Source organism: Silene latifolia, chromosome 3, assembly GCF_048544455.1.
Source record: "Silene latifolia isolate original U9 population chromosome 3, ASM4854445v1, whole genome shotgun sequence".
NCBI classification, from domain to species: Eukaryota; Viridiplantae; Streptophyta; class Magnoliopsida; order Caryophyllales; family Caryophyllaceae; genus Silene; species Silene latifolia.
Window position 1 is genome coordinate 8,372,006 of NC_133528.1, and position 20,788 is coordinate 8,392,793.

At 35.7% G+C, this 20,788-nt stretch overlaps 4 protein-coding genes across 7 annotated transcripts; 3 read left to right on the plus strand and 1 right to left on the minus strand.

Annotated features, from left to right (window-relative positions):
• Window positions 1–2,891: 2,891 nt before the first annotated feature.
• Window positions 2,892–7,288, plus strand: LOC141647048 (trifunctional UDP-glucose 4,6-dehydratase/UDP-4-keto-6-deoxy-D-glucose 3,5-epimerase/UDP-4-keto-L-rhamnose-reductase RHM1-like). 2 transcript variants are annotated; one of them, XM_074455084.1, is made up of 3 exons: window positions 2,892–3,161; window positions 4,534–6,109; window positions 6,540–7,288. In XM_074455084.1, the coding sequence occupies exons 2-3, from the start codon at window positions 4,547–4,549 to the stop codon at window positions 6,993–6,995; spliced, it is 2,019 nt and encodes a 672-aa protein (XP_074311185.1). In that variant the 5' UTR covers window positions 2,892–3,161; window positions 4,534–4,546; the 3' UTR covers window positions 6,996–7,288. The 2 variants fall into 2 exon arrangements, with proteins under 2 accessions (XP_074311185.1, XP_074311186.1); XM_074455085.1 differs by having other exon boundaries at window positions 2,934–3,161; window positions 4,537–6,109.
• Window positions 7,289–9,260: 1,972 nt separating this feature from the next.
• On the plus strand, window positions 9,261–15,737 carry LOC141647057 (3-isopropylmalate dehydratase large subunit, chloroplastic-like). Of its 2 annotated transcripts, none has more exons than XM_074455091.1 (16): window positions 9,261–9,424; window positions 10,594–10,709; window positions 10,796–10,939; window positions 11,069–11,239; window positions 11,972–12,124; window positions 12,202–12,270; window positions 12,365–12,481; window positions 12,989–13,063; window positions 13,157–13,234; window positions 13,437–13,532; window positions 13,990–14,039; window positions 14,392–14,446; window positions 14,536–14,667; window positions 14,895–14,942; window positions 15,041–15,199; window positions 15,398–15,737. In XM_074455091.1, exons 2-16 carry the CDS (start codon window positions 10,659–10,661, stop codon window positions 15,536–15,538), a joined length of 1,539 nt encoding a protein of 512 aa, XP_074311192.1. In that variant the 5' UTR covers window positions 9,261–9,424; window positions 10,594–10,658; the 3' UTR covers window positions 15,539–15,737. The 2 variants fall into 2 exon arrangements, with proteins under 2 accessions (XP_074311192.1, XP_074311193.1); XM_074455092.1 differs by having other exon boundaries at window positions 9,338–9,424; window positions 10,601–10,709.
• Window positions 15,738–16,035: 298 nt separating this feature from the next.
• LOC141647058 (uncharacterized) lies at window positions 16,036–17,180 on the minus strand. The gene is made up of 2 exons (XM_074455093.1): window positions 16,515–17,180; window positions 16,036–16,337 (listed from the first exon to the last, which is right to left on the minus strand). The coding sequence occupies exons 1-2, from the start codon at window positions 17,025–17,027 to the stop codon at window positions 16,251–16,253; spliced, it is 600 nt and encodes a 199-aa protein (XP_074311194.1). The 5' UTR covers window positions 17,028–17,180; the 3' UTR covers window positions 16,036–16,250.
• A 1,156-nt stretch (window positions 17,181–18,336) lies between these two features.
• LOC141645880 (uncharacterized) lies at window positions 18,337–20,403 on the plus strand. Of its 2 annotated transcripts, none has more exons than XM_074454049.1 (3): window positions 18,337–18,783; window positions 19,623–19,805; window positions 19,919–20,403. In XM_074454049.1, the coding sequence occupies exons 1-3, from the start codon at window positions 18,583–18,585 to the stop codon at window positions 20,036–20,038; spliced, it is 504 nt and encodes a 167-aa protein (XP_074310150.1). In that variant the 5' UTR covers window positions 18,337–18,582; the 3' UTR covers window positions 20,039–20,403. The 2 variants fall into 2 exon arrangements, with proteins under 2 accessions (XP_074310150.1, XP_074310149.1); XM_074454048.1 differs by having other exon boundaries at window positions 18,338–18,783; window positions 19,620–19,805.
• Window positions 20,404–20,788: the final 385 nt, after the last annotated feature.

A 20,788-nucleotide genomic window follows, 5' to 3' on the forward strand; every position in this document is an offset into this window, starting at 1 on the left:
AATTTTTTTGGCAACGCTGTTGAAAGAAAATAGAGATGGAGTTATAGTTTATGTTACCTAGCTTTTGGAAATGGAAATTGATTTTATTTTTTATGATTTTAATTATTGAAGTTATAATGTTAATTTAACATCAAATTAAGTTTCATATGCATGTATGGAGTCAGGAGATCACGTAAAATTCAACTCTAAATTTCAATTTTTAAGTGATGTTTGGAAAACACATGAAATTGGGTTGTCCTTGTCGAGGTGGGTCACATTTGCAACTTATTCGACAAGTCTAAGATATGAGATATAATGATGAACGGAATTGAAATTTTGGGGTAGGAATTTGTGAGTCTGAAATTTTAACTACATTTGAGAAAAAAGTTTTAAGCCTATTTTCAATTTCGAGGTTTCTCAAATGCTTAAAGTGTACTCCGTATGAATTACGGAATTCAATTTCAAGTATAGGTTGCGGAACATGTCATTATGTAATCCTCCCTAACTTTGTCTAATATATATATGTAATAGATTTGATAGATTTACGAAAGAAAAATAAAAGTAATCCCTTTTAAATTTCCCTCCTAATTTTGTTTGTGTGTTAAGAAGAGATAAATTTTCAAACCTGTCATCTATTATTACGAATCATAATGCCTATATTTTAACCAATAAACTACTCCTCTATTTCCCCCTACAACTAGTAAAAAATCATGAGTGAAGCACTACTATTTTTATGATTTTAAGCCCTCAAATTACAGAAGAGCACTAAGTACACATGACTTAGAAATTAAAATGAAAAAATAATAAGGTTTGGGATCTATAAATTGACCAAAACGAGTATTTGATTGGTTAAGCACGTGCGACAGAGTGGAGGAAATCCCCTTCTTCCTTCTCCCACCATTTAACAACTAACACCAAGCTAATCACCATGTTCTCTAATCATCCATATTATTATTACTATTTTATTATTTAAATAATTGTTCCCATTAAATATTCCTTACAATTATTATACCATGTGATTATTACTCTTCCCTTGTCATGATTCTCTTTTGAGATTTTTATGTTCGGTTAAAACGATATTTTAAGTAGTTAGGGTGATAATAATAGGAGACACCGTAATTCGAGATCGGCCCGGTCAAAACTCGGTTAACGCCCGGCTTGTGTGAGCTCGGTTCGGGTTCGAACTCGGCTCGAGAGCTTAACGAGTCAAGCTGCGAAAACGCTGGCTCGGCTCGAAAAGCTCGCGAGCAGCTCGAACTTGTGTGATTAGATAAGATATTACTCATATTTTATAAAAATATTTTATGATTATAACTTTCACTATTCTTTGTATCACACGTATCAAATGTCTCACTGATTTGCCAAATATTTTTATATATAACTTTCGAACCTTGTTATCGAAAATTTCGAAGGAAAAAAAATCAAAAATTAACAATTATATATAGACTTGAATTGAGTTCGAGTTTGGCTCGAGCTCGCGTTAAAACTTGCAAGCTTGATATCAAGCACATTTTTTTCAAGCTCGGATAAGCTTGAGTTCGGCTCGAGCTCGAGCTCGAGTTTGGTTTCATGAGCACAAGCCGAGTAAGACCAAGCTCGGGCTTGGCTCGACTCGTTAGTACCCCTCTTGAACCATGAAATAAATTACTTATACGAGCGATTTGCATGTTCTCCTCATGGAGTTGAGATCATATGTCCCATTTTCATGTCTCATCTTGTATCTCACTAGCTTAAAATGTTGACACATCACACTCTAAATAATAGAAATAGTAATAATATATATTAAAATGCATGTGTTACTAAGAGCATCCGCAAAGGCCTCTCTCTCATTATACGGGGCACCCCATTATTGCATTACCCTCCCCATCACTTGAGGCTCCTCTACTTTTAGGGGAGGTCCCCAAGAAAATGCAAAGTTTTTTTTTGTGTTTTTTGGGGAGGTTCCCAAAATGTTGTGAATAATTTACTTTAATTTTGTTGGGGAACCTCATTGTTGCGGACATGATATTATAAAATGGGGAGGGTAGATGAAAAAGTTAGAGGAGAATGTGGTGGACGAATAAGAAAAGGAGAAATAAAATATGGGGAGCCTCACCATTACGGATGCTCTAAGAGAAGCAATAAAACACGAGATGAGATATAAATTAGGACAGAAGATTTGTACTACTCCTCATGTAAACCTTTTTACAATTACAAATGACAAATCTTCTACAAGTATTTCAAGACATTTATCCACCATCTTCTACAACTTCAAATATATAGACAAAACTCAAAAGCGATTACTTATTAAGGGAGTACATGATACAAAAGTCTCTTTCGCTCATAACTTTCAAATTTCCCTAAAATTTATTTTGCTAATTCAAAACTTAAACCAACAAATAACTTGGATAAAGAAAACGATTATAAAATTCAATCAGGCTCAAAACTAGTATCGATAATAATCCATCAACCCAAGATATGACAATTACATTCCTACAATACAACCATAATCCCATCATTCACCTTATAGTTATTAATTATTATGGTAAAAACACCTTATGCTCACTACCATTTTCCTTAAAAATTTACGCTCACCCCAAAATCGGTTATTTATACTAAAAACTCTTATATAAAACTGTCTTATCTAAAGCTTCCTAAAAAAATGATTAACTACCTTTTCACTAGAGGTGGTCAAATGCGGGCTTGGGTCTTATATGGGTCGGATTCATGTTAAATTCTCGGCCCACGGACAAGCGGGTTACTGGGTTTGGGTCGGGTTAATGGGTTGGGACTTTGTATTTTTCTTAAAATGCCTTGTCCGTACCCGCTTATTTTGCTGGCGGGATGAGTCGGATTCAATGAACGAGACGACCCATGAACATCTCTACTTTCCACTCAAAATAAACGGTAATATTTTCATAAGTAAATTCATCCCTCCCCACAATAAATATAAAATGATCTTACACAAAATGAATACGGGATAATAAATACATTTAATCTAGTATATTGGTGTGTTAGTTTTATACCCACAATTTACAACTACCCTTGCATTTCATACACACTATATAAATCTCCATAATGTTCATAGTTTTTTGCCAAAATTAAAGTTCGTGACACGAAATCAACCCCGATTTTCTCTCCCTTCTTTAAATTAATTTTCCCCAATTTTCGTTCAATCATCAATTCGATCTGCGTTTCACTCTGTATGTTCCATTCATTTCATTCTTTCTATCATTTCTCTTATCATTTTCAGCAATTTATTATAATTATTGTTGATTTTTTTTTAAATTTTGTTCTTTGGAACTTAATTTTTGTGCTAAGGTTTGTTATAATTCTGCTAATTCGAGGTTTTTTATGATGTGGGTAATCATTGTTTTTGATAGATCTATAGTGGGTTGTAATTAATTTGTCATATCATTGATTAATTAATTTCTCTGCTTTTAATGTATGAAAGTTTGGAAATTTGATTGATTTGATGTTTGATCTGAGCTGGGATTGATTTGATTTGACTCATTGTTCCGTTTGATTGTTTACGTTTTAGAATTTCCCACGCATATTTTGAAAAATGTATACGATCAAATGGAATGGACGAAGTATCGTGTTTTAATGTCGTTTTAATGTATTATTGTTGGGTAGTTGTTGCACTTGCCTGATCTGAGCTGAGCTATAGTTTTAATGTGAATAATTGTCGCGTATTTTGAAAAACGTATACAATCAAATGGAACTATGGAAGTATCATACTTATATTTATGTGACTTACCTGATCTGAGCTAAACTATAGTTTGAGGAGAATTACTATCTAACTTCTCCGCTCACAACCGATTAAAATATCGTTTCTTTTACTTCATTCACTTACTTTTCGACCCCACACAGTATATATTATATTAATCAATTTTGAGAGGAAAAGGGGAGAAGGTGGGAAGGTGGAAGAGAAGGTGGGAAGGAGAAGGTCCATAGCACCCCTCTAGTTTCAGTGTGAATAATTGTCACATATTTTGAAAAATGTATATGATCAAATGGAACCCGGGAAGTGTCATGTTTCAATATCATTTTATGTATTGTTGACGGGTCGTTGCTGCACTTGCCTGATCTGAGCTCAACTATAGTTTTCATGTGAAACGTATACGATCAAATGGCACTCAGGAAGTGTCATGTTTTATGTATTGTTGGTGGGTAGTTATTGCACTTGCCTGATCTGGTTAAACTATAGTTTTCATGTGAAATAATCGTCTAATTTTGGTTTTGCTATTCATTACTACTTCTAGATCTGATTTTTGTTATTGAAAAAGAAACATTGTTGTTAGTTAGCTCATGTTGACAGTGTTATCTGATTTGATTTTGCAAATATTGGTTGGTAATTGACTAGTGTAAGTGTTGACCGTTGTTCAAACATTGCTTGTATCAGTTTTTGTGACTTTTGTCTCTTGCTTTGGTTTTACTTATCTATGCACTTGATGATAATTAATCACTCAATCTTAGATCTTGTTGTCATTTTACGATTTCCGTTAAAGAACTAATTTTGGTTAGGACATGGGATCTGATTAGTTTTTGTGGTTGCGATGATTATTATTGTAGAAGGTGTTCCGCAATGACTACTCACACGCCAAAGAATATTTTAATAACCGGAGCGGCCGGGTTCATCGCATCTCATGTTGCGAACCGGCTAGTTAGGAGTTACCCCGATTACAAGATTGTCGTGCTCGACAAGCTTGATTATTGCTCAAACCTCAAAAATTTGCGCCCTTCTCAATCATCCCCTAATTTCAAGTTTGTCAAGGGGGACATTGCTAGTGCCGATCTTGTTAACTACCTTCTCATCACCGAGTCCATTGATACTATCATGCACTTTGCTGCACAAACCCATGTTGACAACTCTTTTGGTAACAGCTTTGAGTTTACTAAGAACAACATATATGGTACTCATGTCCTTCTAGAAGCGTGTAAGGTCACGGGACAAATCAAGAGGTTTATTCATGTTAGTACTGATGAGGTTTACGGAGAGACAGATGAAGATGCTGTTGTCGGAAACCATGAAGCTTCTCAGCTTCTTCCAACAAACCCGTATTCTGCTACAAAAGCCGGAGCTGAGATGCTTGTGATGGCTTATGGCCGATCTTATGGATTGCCGGTTATTACAACCCGTGGAAACAATGTGTATGGACCTAACCAATTTCCTGAGAAGTTGATCCCTAAGTTCATCCTTTTAGCCATGAGAGGGAAGCCTCTCCCGATCCACGGAGACGGGTCTAATGTGCGAAGTTACCTCTACTGTGAGGATGTGGCAGAGGCCTTTGAGGTCATTCTCCACAAGGGAGAAGTAGGCCATGTGTACAATATTGGAACCAAGAGGGAGAGGAGAGTCCTTGATGTCGCTCAAGACGTATGCAAACTTTTCTCCATGGATTCCGAGAAGGTCATCAAGTTTGTCGAGAATCGTCCCTTTAACGACCAGAGGTACTTCCTGGATGACGAGAAGTTGAAGGAATTGGGATGGTCAGAGCGTACCCCTTGGGAAGAGGGTTTAAAGAAGACTATGGAGTGGTACTTAAGTAATCCCGAGTGGTGGGGTGATGTGTCAGGAGCGCTCCTTCCTCACCCGAGGATGCTGATGATGCCAGGTGGCATTGAGAGGCATTTTGAGGAAGCTGACAAGGACAATTCCGGGGAGCTCCCCAGTATTCAGAGCAAGACGGTGGTTCCTGTTGCCAAAAGTAACGCCTCTCAGAAAGAATCATCATACAAATTCTTGATTTACGGTAGAACTGGTTGGATCGGTGGTCTCCTTGGTCAAATGTGTGACAAGCAAGGCATTGCTTACGAGTATGGAAAGGGTCGTCTGCAAGACAGAGCATCTCTCATTGCCGATATCCAGAATATCAAACCTACACATGTCTTCAATGCTGCCGGTGTTACTGGTAGGCCCAATGTTGACTGGTGTGAATCTCACAAAACTGAGACGATCCGCACCAATGTGGTTGGTACTTTGACGTTGGCTGATGTCTGCAAAGAACACGGGTTGCTTATGATGAATTATGCTACTGGGTGCATTTTTGAATATGACGCAGCACATCCACTGGGTTCTGGAATCGGGTTTAAGGAGGAAGACACCCCCAATTTCATGGGTTCCTACTACTCGAAGACTAAAGCTATGGTATATTTCTCGTCTTTTCACTGGTCGACGTAGTACTTTTCATGCGATCACTCCATCTACTCAACTAATTACCCATTAATGCATTCAATACAGCATGATTAATCTGATGTGTTATGTTTTTAATATGTGAGACAGTCGCTCACAAAATTAGATAGTACTCGACGTAGTACTTTTCATGCGATCACTCCATCTACTCAACTAATTACCCATTAATGCATTCAGTACAGCATGATTAATCTGATGTGTTATGTTTTTAATATGTGAGACAGTCGCTCACAAAATTAGACAGTACTTTTTTGTACGAAGGCTCCATTTAATACAACATGATTAATCGTACGGTCATGTTTTCATGTGTGAGACAGTCGCTCACGAGATAAGCTGTTAATTAAACACTTAACTTACAGTTTACTGGTATGGTTTCAATTATCAGGTGGAAGAGTTGATCAAGGAATTTGACAATGTTTGCACCCTTAGGGTCCGAATGCCCATATCCGGTGACCTCAGCAACCCACGTAACTTCGTCACAAAGATATCTCGCTACAACAAGGTAGTCAACATCCCCAACAGCATGACCATTTTGGACGAGCTTCTGCCCATTTCCATCGAGATGGCCAAACGTAATCTCAGAGGCATATGGAACTTCACAAACCCGGGTGTAGTAAGCCACAATGAGGTTCTCGAGATGTACAAGAATTACATTGACCCGAGTTACACCTATGCTAACTTCACTTTGGAAGAGCAAGCCAAGGTCATTGTCGCCGCAAGAAGCAACAATGAGATGGATGCCTCCAAGTTGAAGGGCGAATTCCCAGAGCTCCTAAGCATCAAGGATTCATTGATCAAGTATGTTTTCGAGCCAAACAAGAAAACTAACTACTCCGCTTGAGTTTGAGGTTTTCTGCTCGATTCAAAGATATTGGAATTTTTTTCCTAGTAGGTGATGTTGATGCATCATAGCTAGTATTGTGCGCCCTTCGGGCCAAAATTCATTCTTAGTCTTTGCGATGTTTCTAATAACTAGTTTTGGACGAGAATTATTTCTTTCGTAATTAGGTGTTCAATTTTCCGCTCTTTTTTTACTTTTTTTTTTTTAAGAGTATACGATGTTCATCGCCCGCCCCCTTTGTAATTCTACAAACCCTATTAATTTTGTTAAGGTTATCAGGTTCATTATGTTCATCATTTTGTATTTTTTTTTGTTCTTAATGCAATTCTGTTTGTTCTGAAATCCCCAACTTGCCAGTTCTTAATGCTGCAACCCAAAATTTCCTCGAGGCTAAAAAGGATGTATAGTGGATAACTTGGCACCGGGTTCGAGTTTTCCACCATCGGTATTATATTGTCCTTGTAACTCATTTGACACAAAAAAAATTGTTGCACAAGGACAGATGCAAAGTAAAACTTGCCTCAAAAGAATATATTAATAATATTTCGGATTTATGATAAAAATTGTTGCACAAGATTTTAGGACAGATGTAAAGTAAAAATTGCCTCAGGATATTAATAATATTTCGGATTTATGATAAAAATTTATCAAGATTAGCAAGTATTGCTAAGGATTAGTAATATTATTATTCATGCCATTATAGTAACAAAGTGCAACTTTTTTTCTCGGACTCCCATTTGTCAAGAACTTTACAGTTAAGCTTATCGCCTCCTTTGAGGTTTGTAAAGGTGCGTATAAGTGAGTTTAAAGCGTGTTGATCATGTGAGTAACCTGTTTTGCTTTGTCGAGTCACAATATAATACAATGAGAAAAAGTTTTAAAACTTTGACCATAGTTAAGCAAAAAAATTACTCCCTCCTATTCAGCCTATACTTCCCCTTTCATTATAATACTCCTCACATATATTAGAGAAAGGGGAACTATAGGCTGAATAGGATTGAGTATAAAACAGTCTAGATACTAGACAGCATGCTGACTACTTTATAATCCATGTTACCTAAATAAGAGGACTCAAGCAATGACGCATATAACTAGTAGCAAAGTCAGGATTTGAACTTAAAAGGGCGAATTGATAATGATATAAGGCTCCCTTAAAAACTTTTCGAAAAATTTAATTAAAATTTCGGAAAATTTCATCCAATAAGGAGCGAACGCCCCTGCTTAACCCCCTAACTCCACCATTACATATGACTCATCAAGTGCAAGCAGGGTCAGATTTGATCAGCAATTGGTCTCCGTTGTGACGGGTCACCATTTGTGGCGGATATTTTGTGAGTTAAAATGGTAACAAAATGGATTAGTGGAGAAAGGGGGCCACATGAATAGTGTTGCAGAGAGAAAAAAGTGGGTACTTTGTGAGGTAAAATGGTATCCGTCACTCCAGAATGACGAATATGTCATGTCTACGATGAGAATTTGTGTTTGATCAGTTAAGTCCCAACGTAAGCAAAGACGGATTTGACTTTTGAGTGTTTTTGCGTCACTTGGGTTAAGAATTTGTCCTCAATGACTCATTTCGGATCACTTTGATTCTATTAGATCATGTTTGAATCACATTTTCCGGATCATTTTTAACAAGTCACCTTATCGAATCGGGTCAATTTTACCAATTCACTTGAATGAAACAAAATATAACTAATTCATAGGGGAATATAACAAATCACCCCTATAAGTTTGATAGTATGTGCAATCAAGCCCCTTAACTTATAAATGTAGCAAATCAACCCCATAAGTTTATCTCAATGTGCAATTAACCACATATCTTATTTTTAAGAATAAAATTTGCAAATTAATTTTTTACTATTATTGAAATTCAAAATTATTGATTAGATTTTAATCCTAAAATTCTTGATTATTAAAAAACATGTTCAAATATTTTTTTTATTTTTATTTTGGCGAAAAATGTTCTTAATATGAGAATTGTTACTGATGTTACTATGAAAAGTTACATGACCAAATTTTTCTTATACTAAAATTGGTTCGCATTTTCGGTTGAATATGTAAGTATTGTATTTAATTATTTAAGAAATATATTTATAATGGTTTTTATAATAAAAAAAATAGGTTTTATTTAAAAAATGGTAAAAAATTTGATTTGAGCTTAATTGCACATTTTTGAAAAGTTATGGGGCTAATTTGCTACAAGTGAAACTTAGGGGGCTGATTTGCACGTAGTTTAAAAGTTATGGGGGTAATTTGCTACATCCCCGCTAATTCATATCATCACTACCACAAAAATCAATTTCTTAAAGAACACAGAGTACATTAGTACTAATTATACCAGAATCTTAATATTCATTGATTCATTCAATTCAAGCCAACCACTATCTCTCTCTCTCTCAGCAGAATCTAATCATCTAATCAATTGGGTATTTCTTTCTTCCATTTTCATCAATTTTCCTTTTTATATCAGATATTTTGTTTATCCCATTTTTGTTAATTTGCTTGTAATTTTAGGGTTTGTTTGGTGTTTTTAAAGGTGAATTTTTTCTGGGTATGTTATGTTTTTGTTTGAATTTGTTTCATTATGATTTGGGTTGTTCGTATTAGTATCAATTTGACCATATTGGACGTAGTATAATCTTTCCGTCTCAATTATTTGTTTACCCTTTACAAAAAGTAAAAAAAAAAATAAACTATTGACTGGGACGGAGGAGTACTTGGTAGGTTGGTACTATTACATTTTTTTTGTGTGTGCTATGTGAACTGACCTATGTCTATTGAGTAAGTCTCCTGTGAAACCGTCTCACATAATGCGGTGGATTAACAGTATTTGTCATAATGATTAGAAGTAGTAGGAGTAAATGTTGGATAATAGTATGTTATTAGAGGTGAAATGTACTCCCTCCGTCCTGGTCAATTGGTGTCCTTTGGTTTTGGCACAAAAACCAAGGAAAGAGGAATGAGCCAATTACTAAATGCCAAGTGGAACAAATAAGTGTGAATGATCAAATTGTTCATCAAGTTCATTCTTAAAATAGAAAGGACTACTCATTGAGACACCCCAATATGGAAAAGGACAACAAATGACCGGGACAGAGGGAGTATGTTACTATGTTATAGAGGTGAAATGTATGTCATCTAATGAGGTTGTTGGAGGACGGTACCTAAAGACCGAGGTTAAAAACCCGATTTGCTAAAATCGCTGTTTGTGGTTCCGTATGGATGTTATAATGAAAATGTAGACTTATTAGCCTTGTCAGTGTCACTGAGCTATGAAGTGTTTTATCTTTTATGTTTCCTTTTAATTACTGTTGAGTGATACGTGACTGTTAGTGACGGCTTCAAATGAATGACTCATATATCCCGACCTCAAATCATTTTGGTATAAGGCTCTTCTATCGTACGAGCAATACAGAATTTGTGTATTGTTACAAGTTTGGACTTAATTGGAGGATCATAACAAAAAAACCAGTGTTTTAGGAAAAAATGAATAATATTCATATGGAACTGTCGAACTGACTTGTTTTGCATTCACATCCAAATATCAAATGCAAGTGAAGTAGACTAAGATTTAGTCCCCATCATAATTTTGCAGCATTGAGCATTGAAGTATTGAACGTGTAGAACCAAAAAATATTAGGTGACATTGCCTATTCAAAAATGGCGGCTTCCTCTGCTATTTCTTCCACGCCCTCTTCTTTCCTTCATAAGGTTAGTGGTGTTCATCTTGCTCCTAATGAAACTGTCATGTAGTTATGTTATTCGTATTTACTGACTTTTCTTTTTTGGGCATTAAGGATGTTAGTCTCTCTGCTTTCCCTTCCTCTTGCTCCAACCGGTCTCAGTTTTCCTCTTCAAAATGGGGAAGAACAAGGTCGAAAAATATAGTTTCGGTCATGAGTCCACAGCAGACAGAGCGAAAGCCTTCAACAACAGGCTCGGTACAATTCTGTTCCTAAAATTTGATTTCATATTTACTTGATTTTTTTTTGCCTGTTTACTCGGAGCTCTTCCTTTGGCTGGTTGTTGAAATTTAACATGTTTCTGCTTTGCATGATCCATTAAATTAGGTTAAAAATGTGATGACAATGACTGAGAAGATATTGGCTAAGGGTTCAGAGAGATCCCAGCTGATACCGGGTGATAATGTTTGGGTAAATGTTGATGTTTTGATGACCCACGATGTTTGTGGACCTGGTTCCATAGGTATCTTCAAGAAGGAATTTGGAAAGAATGCCAAGGTATTTTTGTCACATAATTGTTAATCTTTAGTGAATGTGATTGAAAGCTTTCATTTTCATGGTTGCATATTTGTTATCTCTGTGAGAAATTTTGTACATAGATTAATAAACCCTTTAGCTCAGTTTCACACATTTTGACTTAAAGATGTACTTCCTCTGATTCATTTTAGTCTTTACATTTAATCAGAAGACTCCTCACCAAAAAATAAAAATGTAAAGAACCAAAAGAGTCGAAGAGAGTATATCACTTATTGTGTATGTTTGACATCTAATCGAATGGGTATGTGGGGAAAATTTCATATTGGAGCCCGCGATGAAAGTTAGAATAGCTTATAACTGCTCATACGCCTGCTTTCAATAGAGAGTAAGATGCTGTAAGCCTGTAAAACAACAAAAATGTTAAGTCAATTGAACTCATTGTATATGATACTTACAAATTTATGATTGCTTAGTTTTATGTTAATTGGAATCGACTTGACGACTTGTTTTAAATAGCATTCTGAGATTGCATTCTCAAAACCACAGCATCCTTCAATTGTTGTGGCAATGCATATATGTATGCTGTGTTTTGAGATAACTAATGCTGAGATGCCTTTGAAATGAGTCATAATACTCGTAAATCCTATTGAGCTGAATTCATTCCGAAGTTAAGTTTACTTGTGTTTGTGACCATATTGGTTCTTATGCGTCATCTCAAAATAAATGGTAAACTTGAATGTTCTGAAATTGCAGGTGTGGGACCGGGAAAAGGTTGTCATTATTCCCGATCACTATATTTTCACAAGTGATGAACGTGCAAACCGCAATGTTGACATCTTGAGAGACTTTGTGAAGGAGCAAAATATCAAATATTTCTATGATATAACAGATCGTTCAGATTTTAAGGTGCTATCTTTGCGCTGTCAATTCTTGTATTCTTTGTTTAGGAATTACGAGCTTATAAATTTTTGTTGTTTTTGCAGGTAAATCCTGAATATAAGGGAGTTTGTCATGTTGCTCTTGCACAAGAGGGGCACTGTAGGCCGGGAGAGGTGCATGTTCTCTTTAATTTTACAATTGGTTCGGTGTTATATAAGTTATTTGGATGTTGTGAATCTCATAATGCTGCCATTCCTTGCTTCTTAGGTCTTACTGGGGACGGACTCTCATACTTGTAATGCTGGAGCATTTGGGCAATTTGCTTCTGGAATAGGAAACACTGATGCTGGTTTTGTTCTGGGCACTGGAAAAATATTGCTAAAGGTTTGGAAGATACTCCCACTTAATTGTAGTTGTATACTACGAAGTGATTCTGTTTGCCCTTTTTCCCCTTTTTTTTTTTGTGTGTGATGTGCCCGTGTTACGCTAACTCTCAATGCAAATTTCAATATGAGTCATCCTAAGGCGAGTACAGCCTCTATGTGCTTACAATAGAGAGTAAGGTTGCTTTGTTTGAACTGCCCAAGTGGCGATCCTGTCATCAACTGCTGAAAAAGCAAATGTTTGTTACAAGAAGCCTCTTGTATAAGCATTCATTATTCCTACATTTTTAAATACAAATTCTCGTACTCATTTTGTTACAAGAATCAATGTGAGACTTTTCTTGGTGACCTTTTGCGGGACTTCTGTTTCTTAGCTATGATCATATGCAAGGCCTTTTCGCTTATCTTTAACGGGCTTCATGATTGTTACATTCTTTTTTTTTTTTCCATTCAGAGTTACCATTTGGATCTATAAGCTAACGATATTAATCACCACGCAATCCTCCAGGTTCCGCCGACTTTAAGATTCGTTTTGGACGGAGAAATGCCCGATTACTTGCTTGCAAAGGATTTGATTTTGCAAGTAAGTTTTTGCTTGTTTTCATTGTTATCTATCAATTATTGTACACATTAGCCATGTATAAATGGTTCCCCCCTTGTCTGAAATGGCGTACAGATAATTGGTGAAATATCTGTGGCTGGTGCAACATACAAAGCAATGGAATTTGTTGGATCTACAATTGAAAGTTTGACAGTTGAGTATCCATTATCTGTTTTTATTTTACCATTTCCTTGGTTAAAAGTTTACACCTATTGTTTGTTGCTGAACTAGTGGGAGTGCTAGTTTGTCTCCGTTTTTTAACTATCCACCGTAGATGGAAATTACTCCCTTGATGTGATTGCTTAACAAGTAACGATAACACGCATTTCACTGTCACCCTTACCTCTGTGCTCAGATGGAAGACAGGATGACCCTTTGCAATATGGTTGTGGAAGCTGGAGGAAAGAATGGTGTTGTCCCTGTCGATAGTACCACATACAAGTATCTTGAGGTTTGTACTCTTAACTTTCCTTGTTTATTGGTATCCTTTGTATTATCCTTCTTGCCGCGAAAAGTGAGAGATAATGATTGGCACTCATTTCTGTCTCTTTGTTTTCTTGTTTGCGTATCAATCATCTTTTGTAATATACTGTATTATTTTGATCGTATATTGTTTAAAGTATGATGGAGTAAAGCAAAATGGCTCACTAAAGTGGCTGCCCTTCTTTATCTTGTGAAGTAGCAGTCCTTCGATGCAGTTCTCGACGCAATTTTCATTTTGGGTCATTCGGAAACAGTCTCTTTGTGTTTCTAACACAAGGGTAAGGCTGTGTACATCCGACCCCCCCTTACCCCGCAATTTGCGGGAGCCATTGAGGCACTGGGGTAATGTTGTTGTTTGTTTGTATTTGTTTAAAGTATGTATCTAAAATGTGTGTTTTTGGCTTCTTTGTGTATCCCTTGTGCAGGATAAGACCACTCTTCCTTATGAACCTGTTTACAGTGATAGCCAAGCAAGGTATCTTCATAAATTTATTGATTTTTGCTTGGACTAGATGTTTGTGGGAGTTGTATTTTAGGACTCCATACCATTGAATGGCTTTCACATGTGGCTGTAAGCCTGTAACTGAAGCTTTGTAGCACCAATATCAGACTTTAATATAGATGAGACAATAAGTCTTGTATGAGACGGTTTTACATGCGAGGCAATTGGTTGTTCTCACATGTAAGTCTGTTTCATATAATTTTTTGTGTGAGAAAATAGTGCCAGCTGAATAAATCACCTTTTGTTAGCTTTTTTGACAATAGGTTATGCTTGACTGCTGATGATTATATATTTCTCCTTGAAAGTTACTTCTCTTGGATTTCAGATATCTGTCGGAGTACCGGTTTGATGTCTCAAAGCTGGAACCTCTCGTTGCTAAGGTAAATAGTGTCATGAGAAACTAAACTCTTCATACCATGTGTGTACTATTAAAAATACATTAAATTCACATTTACTTTTCTTTTTGCAGCCTCACTCTCCTGATAACCGTGCATTAGCCCGAGAATGCAAAGATGTCAAAATTGACAGAGTTTATATTGGCTCTTGTACTGGTGGGAAGACAGAAGATTTTCTCGCTGTAGCCAAACTGTTCCTAGCTGCGGTAAGATGTTATCGCTTTTATACTTTATCATAATGTCATCCATATATTTGACGCTCGGTATTTGTTTTCTTTTCCCAACTGTAATCTTATTCTTGGATGTTATGGCACCTTTCAATTCTAGACTCACTTATTCTACTTCTGTTGATTAGTTCCTTCAATGTTCTTGTTGCTTTCGAGTTTATTTCAAAACTTGAACTCGAATTCTTAAACCATCAAATATTCTGCAGGGCAAAAAGGTCAAAGTCCCCACTTTCCTGGTGCCAGCCACCCAGAAGGTTTGTATATTCCTAAAGTCTAAATACACGGTGAATCCGACACTTTTCTGTCAGTGCCAATAATGTTGACTTTATACCTATGTTGACAAAATGTGTAGGTGTGGATGGATGTATACACTCTGCCTGTGCCTGGTTCAGGCGGTAAGACATGCGCCCAGATATTTGAAGAAGCTGGTTGCGACACACCGGGAAGTCCTGGTTGTGGAGCCTGTCTTGGTGGCCCTAGAGACACTTATGCTCGTATGAATGAACCGATGGTAAGTTATAGAATAACCCCTATAAAGTATAAACTACTCTTTGGTATTCATTGTGGTGTTGACTATTACCCGTAGTTTCTTTCTCGTTTCACATACGCCTTCCTTACCAGAAAGACTCGCAATTTTTCCTTTTCTGGTCTATTTATAACATATTGCCCTCAACTAAGTTGTCTCTTCGTAACTTGGTGATTGTTGCAGGTTTGTGTTTCGACAACAAATAGGAATTTCCCGGGTAGAATGGGGCACAGGGAAGGGCAGATATATCTAGCATCTCCTTACACGGCCGCAGCTTCAGCCCTTACAGGATATGTTACTGATCCTAGAGATTTCTTACAGTAAGCCTTCAATACTTTTGGAGTGGTCATCCTAATTGTTCTTCTCGGGATTTTTCTCCATCGAGTCTTGCTAAAAGAGTTTTATGTTGTTTGCTTGTCATTTACCTCTACGAATTTGCTAAGCTCTTGGACATTTGTAATCGCTTTACAAGTGCTGAAGACAACGAAAGAAATAAAGAGGTTTTAGTTCGTTTTGTTCCGAATCATTGTATGAGGTTTTCATACCATTCTAGATTTCTAGGAATAATCGGCTCATGCATCCTTCAACGCAATTTTCTTTTACGTCAATATTTATGGAAGGTTGTGTACTCGTGTGTGTATATACTAGTATATGACCCCTTTGCCTCATCATAGGTCGGAGTTCTTGAGGTCGGGATAATGGTGGTGGTTGTTTCCGTTGCAAGTAGTAAAGTATGGGTAATTAAGATTTTGTACTCCATTGTTGAAGACGGTTAACCTGCTAACCGGTTCATAGAGTTGCCAAACATGACCAAGCTCGAGTGCAAAATCATAGCTTTGTGGAAATCGATCTACTCTTTATCTTACGACACATCAGAACATTCGTCTGCTCGATAATAACATGTACTTCTACATCAGATTAGTGGATTATTTTCGGAATACAAAAATCATAAAATTCACTTAATTCCGACATCTTACAAAATACACAAGCCGCTACTTCACACACGTCTGGCGTCTATTTCAATCTCCGAAAGGCATCACAAAAAATCCTTCAACATAGCATGGCAACCTTCAATCTCTTCACCTTCTTGTATACCATGGTAATTCTCCATTACTTGTCCAACCTAATATTTCAAATCCTTAGTAGAATTAGAGAAAATTTAATTAATTTCCTACAAATTTGTCACATGTCGAAAAAAATCTACTATTGATGAAGATTATTGTTTGTAATGGCATAAAAATTCTCTATTTTTGTTACTGAATTATGATAAAAATAAATAAAATAAAGCAAAATGACTCACGTGATTACAAGAAATTGTATTTTCGGATTCTTCTTCCTCTTCTTGTTGAGGAGGAGGATGATGGTGAGGAAGAGGCCTACCCCTCTCATCATACAAAATAAGCCCACTAGTTTTCAAAAACTCGCATTTTCGGCCCATTAATATGGGCCGTTGCCAAACCGGTGGCAACTTCGAGCCCAAACAACCCGAAAACCTCACACACTTAGCCAAAAAATCATCACTGCTCCACTTATTAGCCATACTCCAACAAGCTGAACCAACAATCACATTCTTCACATAAAATGTGCATCTTCTACAACAACTTTGCTCCTCGTAAATGATCAACGACGATGATTCACTCTCGTTATCCGAATCAAGGTTCGCAATTCTATTTCTTTGACCCTTTTTCCGAAAAACCATCCCTATAACAGTCGCGCATGCTAGACTGACTAATACCGCGGTACAAATAAGTAACACCACGGCTTTTTGAGTTGATATCTTCCATTTATCTTCTAAACTCCATAATGCATCCATACATAAGGATATTACGTAAATCGGTGTTATTTTTTGGGGCGGAATAAATCGATAATGTAATGTAATGTAATGTAGAGTATATTGTATTGAAATGGAAAGATTTAATATGTATGTATGATATTCTAAGTTTTTGTTACGTTGGATGCTAAATAAATCGGTGGTCAATCACGTGAAATTGAAGACACATAAATTTATATCCGTTACAATGTAATTTCACCGGGCAATATAGGGGTACTTGGTAAATTAAGAGAGAAAAAGTCACGGGTATTCTATGAGGAACACATGAACGTGAGGAATTGGGTGGTAATTTGTGAACTTAGATATGGTGGTATGACAATTGACAATTGGTCTCAAATTCTTTTTTGAGACGGGTTATTTTTGCCTGAAAAAATGGAGTTTTTTTAACTATTTTATGGTCAATTATAACCACAATGGTCGAGCTAGTATAGTATTACAATTTATTAGTTACTTTTTTTTTTTTTTTGAAAAAGTGGTCATATTTGGCGGTAAAATAGTAAGACGGAAATAATCTGTCTTAAGGGAGACCAACTCTTAATTAAGAATATTAATGGGAGATCATATGGTTAATGGTTACATACTGACATGGATGTTTTGAGGATGTGCAAGTCGATTGAGTGATAAGTTTCTATACATAGAAACATGATTCTCATAAAATAGAGGTAATCGACTGGTTAAAAAGTTTGATTTTACTTTCATGTATAGGAATAGAACTCATGAACTCATGAATCATGATTTAAGATCTAAGAGATGAAGAGATCAACCTTCATGACCCCAATACACACCATTACACCAAACTCACTTGATTACACATGACGTTTTTGTAAGAAAAAATATCATAAATACAAGCGAACCACAAGTTTGTACATACGCATATTACAGAGTAGTTTTTTTTATTATCCTATATTCTGTTAAAGGGAGGCAAATGTCTTCTTGTAGACTTATACATAAAAACAAACAATTTCGAATAATACAAATATTATGGTTAATCAATGGCGGAATCTAATATTTGATGTTGAGAAATTTCGAATGAGATGGTTAACTACATTTAGCTAGGAAAAAATAAATCAATTAAAGCTCTAGTTTCATTTTTCAACGTGGGTGATTACCTGCTAGCTCTCACTCACTCCACCAATAAAATTTTATTATAAACATATAAAATTATGTTATAACTTGCATATAAAAATATATATTAATATTCATTACTTTGATATCGGATTATCAATAAAATTAAAGTTAAATATATTTAAATGTTACGTTTAATACTATAGGACGGTTTTAAAAAAAATTAAAAGTTAAATATATTTAAATGTTACGTTTAATACTATAGGACCGTTTTAAAAAAGAATCGCCGTAAACTCGTAAGGTCAATTGTCAAGAAGCCCAACCTACTACATAAACGTACATATATTATATATAAGCGCGAAAATAATCAAAATAACGACCTAACCAAATTACCGAACAACAATCCCTTATTTCTGCAACATAATAACTACCCAAAACAAACTCAAGAAACTCAAAAAACAAGCAAAAAAAAATGGTGAAATCATGTCCAAGAATTCCACAACTTCAATTACTATATCCTCGTTCAAAGATCATGAAAAAGAAGTCAATGACACCACAAAGACGATCCCTTTCATCTTCAATCTCGCTTTCGTCACCACCGCAACCATCTCCAAAGCTTCTTCTCAAGAGGACTTATACTGATGACCCTGATTCTCTTTTCTCTGATTCCAAGGTTGCTTTTTTTTCTCTTTGGTTTTATGTTTATTTGTTTGTTAAGGTAATTGGGTTAATTGGGTTGATGTTAATTTATTCAATTTCGTGAAGTTTATTGATTAACGATACTTGTGTAAGACGGTTTTACATAATAAGCATATTATTGTAAATTGGGTTGCTCTGTCGTTTTGTAATTATTTCTCCCGCAAGTATGAATTGGTTTCTTGATTGTTGTATCCGCATGTATTTGTGTAAAACCGTCTTAAAAGAAACTAATTTTTGAGTTTCTTTTAAAAGTGTTGCAATTTGGGAAATTAATGATCTTTTCATTGTTTTATGTTTGTTTATTTGTTAAGCTAAATGACTGAATTGGGTTAATGTTCAATTGTTGATTATAAGACGGTTTTAGTGAAGTAGTTTAATTAGCGATAGTTGTATAAGACGGTTTTACATGATAAGTGTATTGGAAAATGGGTAGTTATTCAGTTGTTTTGTAACAACTTATTCCCAAGTATGAATTGATTTCTTGATTGTTGTATGTATCCGCAAGTAATTGTGTAAAACCGTCTTAAAAGAAGTTTAAAAGTGTTGCATTTTGGAAAATAATGCTCTTTTCAAATAATGATTTACACGTTTTCGTAATTTAGTGAAGTTGTTTAAGTAACCATACTTGTATAAGACGGTTTTACATAATAAGCATATTGTAAATTGGGTTGCTCCGTAGTCTTCTTACTATCTATCCACAAGTATGAGACGATTCTTGATTGTTGTATCCGCTTTACATAACATTTGTGTAAAACCGTTTTTTAGTTTTGTGTTGATCAATTAATTAATGGGTGATTAATTATTGTTTAGAAGATAAAAAAGACGATTACTGAAGATGTAAGCCCAACGACTGAAATCTCTATTTCACCGACTTTGGAGGGTTATCTTCCGCCACCATTACCACCACCACCGTCACCTGAATTTCTCAGACGGACCGTCTCCAGCTCTACCACATCACTCTCTACTTCTACCAACAGCAATGTTACTACTTCCAAGGTTATATATATTCTGTTTTCTGTTTCTTGACTGTAAAATGACTTACTAAATTGATTGCGGGATTCTTTGAGACACATAGCTAATTATGTTGTTGTGTTTTTGTCGAAGTGCAGGAGATGAAAGCGGTGTCAGTAACAGGAGAATGGATGATGGTGAAATGTAGCTGTGAATGTGGCAAGGACTACACAATTTTGATCAACAAAACCGATAATAAATGTCACAAGCTTGTCTGAATAATCGTCTTGTTTCATAATGTTTTCGTAATTTGTTGTGTCTAAGGGTTCAATACCTGTAATAACAGAAGGGAATGAAGTTAGGTACTTGATGCGATTTTCAAATTAATCGTTCCCTTTTGTTATTATCGGTATTGGACCCTCTAGTAACTCGAGAGGATTAAACGCGTTTTATCGTCTCTTTTTTTGGCAGTTGTTGTACATGAAACTTGAGAGGGTTCTTAGATCTGATACTCTTTGTTAGAAATTGTTGTAGATGGTTTTATTTGTGTGAGGAATACTCTTTTGTGTAATGCACAAGAACTCATGGAGTTATGGTAACAATAACATTTAGATAGTGAAATTGATAAAGTACTCTTTTGGTCTTATTCATATGTTTTCTTTTATATTTTAAGTAAAGGTAAACAAATAATTGGGACGAAGGGAATAATGCTCCATATTTAGTTTTTACCGTGTAATGTATAAATTGAGTTAGATTAACTGAGATTTTTGAAATTACCAATTGGTGGCTTGTTAACTGTAAAATCGTCTGACCGACTCGTTTTTGAAATAAAAAAGTCTTGCGCAATACATTTTACAACAAATAAAGTTATAAGTATTAAATCGTAGATGGTTTTAAAATAAGGTCGATCCAAAATCGTCGTAAGCAAGTACTTTTGATTTTATGTAACAAAAATAATGAAACTAGATCCCCATTTCCCGCTAATTTTTTCCAGAACAAAACACAAACCAATCCTCCAAATTTTCAAA